The sequence below is a fragment of the Strongylocentrotus purpuratus genome, unplaced genomic scaffold, assembly GCF_000002235.5.
Source record: "Strongylocentrotus purpuratus isolate Spur 01 unplaced genomic scaffold, Spur_5.0 spur5_scaffold_3, whole genome shotgun sequence".
Classification (NCBI taxonomy): domain Eukaryota; kingdom Metazoa; phylum Echinodermata; class Echinoidea; order Camarodonta; family Strongylocentrotidae; genus Strongylocentrotus; species Strongylocentrotus purpuratus.
In genome coordinates this window covers 38,055,583-38,062,374 of record NW_022145609.1, presented here as the reverse complement: position 1 = coordinate 38,062,374, position 6,792 = coordinate 38,055,583, and the positions used below count along the sequence as shown (strand labels likewise).

The 6,792-nt window shown below is 39.6% G+C and overlaps 1 protein-coding gene across 1 annotated transcript; it reads right to left on the bottom strand.

Annotated features, from left to right (window-relative positions):
* Positions 1-4,383: 4,383 nt before the first annotated feature.
* LOC100892768 (neuropeptide FF receptor 2) lies at positions 4,384-5,433 on the bottom strand. The gene has a single exon (XM_003727056.3). It carries the CDS (start codon positions 5,431-5,433, stop codon positions 4,384-4,386), a length of 1,050 nt encoding a protein of 349 aa, XP_003727104.2.
* Positions 5,434-6,792: the final 1,359 nt, after the last annotated feature.

Sequence of the window (6,792 nt, the reverse complement as noted above, 5' to 3'; positions counted from 1 at the left end):
ATAGATCTTTTTCATATTTATCTATTCCGCAACGGGATCTATTCTTCTGGTTTTCGCTGTTTTGTTCTCCCAGCTACCCGAACCTTTCATTCAGATGGTTTTCAGTTTTGATTAAGCTTTTGCTCATAAAGTTCAGTCATTGTAGGAACTGGATAAAGCGACTGTATGGCAGGACTGATATTTGATATGTTTCATCAAGGCATAATGCAACAAGCGTCCATGATAATTAACTCTAATTCTCCTTCTCTCTCTCTCTCTCTCTCTCTCTCTCTCTCTCTCTCTCTATATATATATATATATATATCTCTCTCCCTCCATCACTCCCTCTCTTTTTGTTACACACACCTCTCTTTTCTCTACATATTTCCCGCTCCTTAGCCCCTTTTCATTTTCAATTCGGGAGCATTGTTTCAGGTGTTTTAAAACTTTGCTATGACCAGCGGCGTAGCTCCAGGGCCCCCTAAAAGGAAATGAAGAGAGAAGGAATGAAAGATATAGAGACAGAGATAGTATATTATGCCTATAATCAGATCGCCCCCTCCCCCTGAGGTCCCGAACCCATGCACGCTACGCCACAGTTATGATCCTTCAAATACTTTTATTTGTCTGAAATACAAGCAAACTCAAGGCCATTCATTTAAATACATAGATTTGTTTTTATTTTTATATCTTTTTTAATATTTTCATCCACATATTAAATACATTTTCCTAACTTGTAATGTGATTCCAATGATACTCCTCTGAATAAAAAGCAAGACATTTCATGAACCATGTCAATCATATATAATGCAGTGCAAATGTTTCTATGTCCAAATCAATTATTATTCAAATAACTAGTTTGCGTGCACAAACCCTCGTCAGTCGTTGTGCGTTTACATACAGTGTCTGCAATGTGAGCATATAGGCTCTAGTCAATTCGTTAGGAATTGTTGGTAAATTAGAGTCTGTGCCTGTATTTAACTTCGTTTCGTGCATAAAGTTTTTCGTGCATGGCTGATTGTCTACAAAACGGAGTTAAGTCTTTGTCAATTCCGAAAAAAGCTCTTCCGGGTTCCGAAAAAGCGCGTACAGCCATACACTAGCTTTATCCGGAAACAGATAACATTCATTTCATCGGTGCTTTCTCCAGAAAACCCATTAAAAGTGACCGTTTCATCGGAATCACATCGGTAGAAAGAGAATTTCTCCTGCTCGTTAGCAGAAGAATTTAATGGCTCTTCTTTTCATCGGCTATTCTATCGGCTTTTTCTCCTCGGTACCATTCATAGTTGCCGTTTCATCGGATGCGTCCGGATGCATCCGATGAAAATCAGGCCACTTTGAAAGGAAATTAGGCCACTATGAAATGGGTATTTACAAACAGAAGTTGATAACCGAAATTCTGGCATTTGATTTGATAAAGAGAGACGAAAAAAGGAATGTGACTTTAAACTTTGTAAACGGAATATAATTATGATACATTTATCAGATTCTGATATAGAAATAGACATTTATGCACGTCTACGAATAAATTATTTATGTTTTAAAAAAGCTCACATAAGTTTACATGTAACCTAGACAAATTGTAATTTTAATTAGTGTGATAATTACAGTCACTTATGGTGAAATTTAGTACAGTTGCTCTCTTATAAAATTGGTGTACAATCATAGAGGAAATCCCCCCCCGGGGGGGGGGGGGGGGTGCTCAGATTTGGTTTGGATGGGGGTGTGCCACTCAAGCCTCGAAAACCCTACCCATTTCAAAGGGTCATTTTGGCAGAAAAAGGTACCTATTTTAGGATGTATGGAAAGCACTTAAATTAACACAAGTTTTGACAGAAATATCATTGACCTTGAATAAAGCATCGTGACTCTTGATGTCTGTTAAGTAGCATTAGTCGTTCAGTCCATTTCGAGAATTCTTAAAGAATCTTACTTTTTGACTGCGGGCATTGCCTAGCGATTTGTTTTTTATCGATTTTAAGACGCACGGTCACAAAAGGGCTTTTAGGCCTTTTCCTCTCCTTCCACAAGATTCTCAGTTAAAAATGTCAGTCGCAGAATCTTGTACGCTATCAGTTATTCCGCCTACACAAAATCGGGCCATCAAGGGGCGTCCCTAGCATTCTTTGTTTTTTCCGGAGGGGAAGGGGTGTATTCAAGATAAATCGTCAATTTTTAGTTTTTTCTACCCCCCACCCCCGCCTCTCCCTCGACTAAATTAATCGCTTTTCATTTTTCTCTTATTTATTTCCATTCTCCCACCCTTTTTTTTTGGGGGGGGGGGGTATCAATTTAGCTTTAACAAAGCGTTGGCAGCCTTAAGCATTGAGTTAATTTTGCTGACAGAAAATGTTTTCTTTTTTTAATTAAAAATTATATATACATTATTCATAATGACAGTGCCATTACAGTCATAATTGATTTTGTCCATTGGTAGCAAGTTGTGTAATCGACTTAAATTTTCTGCTGGTTCTACTTTTTTCTACACGTATGAAAAATACTGCTCTATGATAAGTTACACACGCTCCACATAATATAGGCATCAATACCTTTTCTTTATTTACATCAGGGCACTTTCAGTGCATGATTATGGGGCGTTGCAAGAAAGTTGCAATCGATTTCAAATCCCCCAAAATCAAGCGTAAGTCTTGCGATTAATTGCAAATTTGCAATTGATCGCAACTCAATTTTCTTGCAACGCCCCATTATATAGTTACTTCTGATCTTAGTCTGTATTCTGCTAATTTAGTTAAAAGGAATTCCAACCTTAAAGAAAACAGAAAAAATCAGAAAAAAAGACTACTGTAATGCAGTACCGGACAAATTGCCATTTTGTACCAACCCCAAAAATGACTTATACTGCTTTCAAACTGGCTTCTATCGGAGTCACACCGATGAGAATACCGATTGAATTTTCCTTATGTAAACAAAGGTGAAACCGCCGTTTTCTCTCTGTCGCTTTCTAACTGCCGGTGAAATTCACTCGCTGTGGCGAGCCATTGCCGGAAGTGAAGAATTATTGCGTAATTATTAAGCCAGCTCTCCATATAGCTAGCATGCAGCATGTTCAACCATAAGTCAACAAACACAGCTGGTTACGATAAAGCGCGCGTATACTGCAACCTTTGACCATTTTAATCGCTGTTTTAATCGCCCTTTTCTACCAAACGCTTTCATACTGGTAGTTTCATCGGTGTCACACCGATAGAATGAGAACTTCTCCTGCTCTTGAGCAGGAGAATTTAATCGCCTATTTCTCTTCTTTTATCGGCTATTTAATCGTCTTTTTCTCCTCTGTTGCTTTCATACTGGCCGTTTCATCGGATGTGTCCGGATGCATCCGATGAAAATCAGGCCAGTTAGAAAAGGGTATATTACTTTTTTTCTCTCCAAATGACGGACTTGGGAGGATCTTTTCTTTTCAGAGGAACTATATATATATATATATATATATATTTGCTATCCATAATATGTTTTGAGTAGTGGATTAAAGGGCAATGGACATGATAACGAAACAAGTGACACGAAAACATATAGATGGGCCATGGACAAGAAAGTATTATGTAATCAAAACAGAGTCAAGATCAGATGCGCACTTTCTCGGCAACTCGCAGCCTCAAGAGCTATTTACTATAGTGACCGAATATTTCAAACATTCATAGCTCTGTTATTATTGGAGCGATTTATTTCAAACTTTCGCCTTTCAGTTTCTCTTATTGTTCTGCTTTCATATACAAAGAATGGTTACCCCTCTAAACCTGACAGTGGATCTAAGATTACATTTTAATAATAACTTTCTTTGTTAAAACCGATTCCAAACGAAAGCTTCGGCTCTGCATCGGGTTTAAAATTGAGTATACATGCGGGCCATAACGTTTACATTATTCATATCTATGGATAGAGGACTTGTTGACAAGTCGGGTCATCGAGAAATCAGTTTTTTATGCAACAATATAACATTTTGGCAAATTAGTCTTAGTGAAGATCTTCAGATGTATTAAAATACCAAATGCTTCAAAATAATGTGCTAACTTGATTATTTTGATTAATTTTCAAAATAAATTTTGGATTCTGTTTTATCTGATGGCAAATCAATAATTTATTGAAGTTATCATTTAACATGTCACATTACAATATCACAGTCGGGCCTGTTTTGACATGCCTTTGGGTCACCAAGATCGACTAATACGTTTGCAAATTGATAATAAACGAGTCTCTCCGTCACGAATTGTAAACGGGGTTGGAAAAAAAAACATACAAAATTAATAATCCTGACCCTTCCAAAGAGAAACCTGATACTAAGTCTTCAAAAAGTCATTAAATATTGTGTTAACTTCTGTTTTCCAGACATAAAAAGAATTAGGTATAGGGAAATAGCCGAATAATGTTTAAGGATTAGCCCTATGCGTCTGAAGTTAAAGTATGTTCCAATATCGTTGACTCTCCATCCAGCTGGGCGCGAAACACCACTCTTTTGGCTGCTTTCCTAAACCGTTTGTTGAAGGTGGCAAAAATCAAGGCGTTCACCCAACTGTTAGACATCAGCAAAAGACTAGACACGTACCTGGCCATAGGCGTCGCGATTGAAGTCTTCTGGCTGAACTGCGAACCAGAAACTATACTCCAGGGAAAAATAGCAATAAAGAAGGCGATAGTAGTTACTATAAGAACGCGGAGGGCTTTGAGGCTTCCTCGACGGGTTTGGATGGCGTTTTTCTGGGTGGTGTCACTCTCGTTGGTGATATCGCTAGGGGCAACGTTTGCAGAACGTTTTGATTGACCCGAAGCGACCAACATGACCTTGATGTTTGAGATGGACGTGAGGAGGAGAGTGGTGGAGAAGATGAGAAGGCTTGTCACCAGGCTTGGTCGGAAGGCGAGTCGCTCGGACGAAAAATCTGACAGGCACAAGTTGTTTTTGGCGACCGTCCTGCCCCGTAGTAAGCTCAAGGCCCCGTTAGAGGCGGCGATCGTGCATACGACCAGAAGAACAATCCTTGCGCGTTTCATCGTGACAAGATTAAAATAGCGAAGAGGAAAGATGACAGCAATAAAACGGTCAAAACAGGCGCAGGCAATGAGTAAAGCCGAAAGGTTGGTCAATCCTGTGCACGCTGCTCCTCTTATAGCGCACATTACCGACGAAAACGGCTGGCCAGCGCCGTAGATAATCGCTATGATGGTCAGTCCGCAACAGAAAATGCCCGTGAGGAAGTCTGTAACGGCAAGTGCTTTAAACGCGAACTGTTGCATGTCTTCAAAGCAGTTCTTGACTTTGTATAGGATTACCAGGATAAAGGTGTTACTGATGACGATCATCAACGAACAAATCCCAAGAAGGGTAGCTTGGGTGATACTGAGGGCCGTGATGTTTAACCCACTTCCACCCCCTCCTCCTGCTCCTCCTCCTGCTGATAATGTCACATTTGTGTAGCCTTCAGTAGTAGCCATACTGATACACTGTCAAGCCGATCCCTCAGGCGAACGATTGATCCATCATTTCAGACTCAGAGGGAAATTATGATTTATCCTGAAGGGTTGTCGTTCTGTCCTCAATGTGTTCCTTTACCCTGCGAATCGGTTGGTAAGACTTTTATCTTCAGGTAGGCCCTACTACATTGGTTGAATGTTCACTTCCACCATGTAAGTCACACACATCTGTAAATCTCTCCTGTAAAACTTGAGTTAAGGTACATTCTCAAACCCATCAATATTTTTGTGTATAATCCTTACAAGTCACGACTGGGTAAGATATTCCGCCAACTGAAGAATCGAACAATGGCCAACTGATAAAATCTTGCAAATACGTACGCTAATAATCTTACACTTTGACAACTATTGAGGAGCGGTGGCGAGAGACCCGTAAAAATAACGAAATTATTCGAACCACAATCACAATCGGAGAGCACTTTCACTCCAAAACTGGTATTGAACACTTATGTACACTCCTAGGCATAAAGGAAAAATTAGAAGACGCGAGAAGATGCACAACTTCACTTTTCAAAAACTATTCGAGTAATGAGAATGAGAACTAAACTCCGCTCCCCGACTCGAAAGGGCTGAGAGAAATGTCATTGAAGAGTAAACGACGTTCACGACTTTCACCCTTTTGTTGTTATCATGTGAAGATATAGAAGCATTAATGTCACAGAGGTGCTAAAAAGCATACCGTCAAATTAATTGACTCTGTGATCGTTATCTCTTTTTATCGCGCACACGACACTAGTGCGTATTTCGTGTTCTGTGTGAATTCCTACACGATCATCAGTTCACAGTGTCACTTCGGCGGCAGGCGATAGATCGCTGAATGACAAATATCGGTATTCACAGATTTTCGGTTTAGTGGTCTCTCTAGCGCTCTGAAAACCCGCGCATGTGCAGTAGTCACAAACCACAGCGCACTTTTTATTGGCTAAGTAGTGATCAACAATTTTATTACCTTGGTCGTGTACCAAGGTTGCGCCGTCAGGCATTAAAGGTAAAGACCAGTATTGGAAACGCCCCAATTTCAAAAAATGAAATGGAAGCTCTTATTACCAATCATGTGAAAGAATATGTTTTGACTAATACACGATGATAAAAAATTTGCCGGGAAACCGCCTACTAATTCATGTATTTGGTAAATTTGTTTCTCTCATGGTCTGTGAGAGATATAGGGTAGTCCCATATACATCTTTCTGTGTATTGTGCTTGTAACTTCACGAAGAATGGGCCAAATTTCTTATCATTTTGATGATTCCAGAACCTTGCAGATGCTAGATGCTAGATGATCAACCTTTTCTGATCGATTTCACAATGTTTCTTTCACAA

Coding starts and splice junctions, on each gene's coding strand:
- LOC100892768 (XM_003727056.3), bottom strand. CDS start 5,433: ATGGCTACTACTGAAGGCTACACAAATGTGACATTATCAGCAGGAGGA.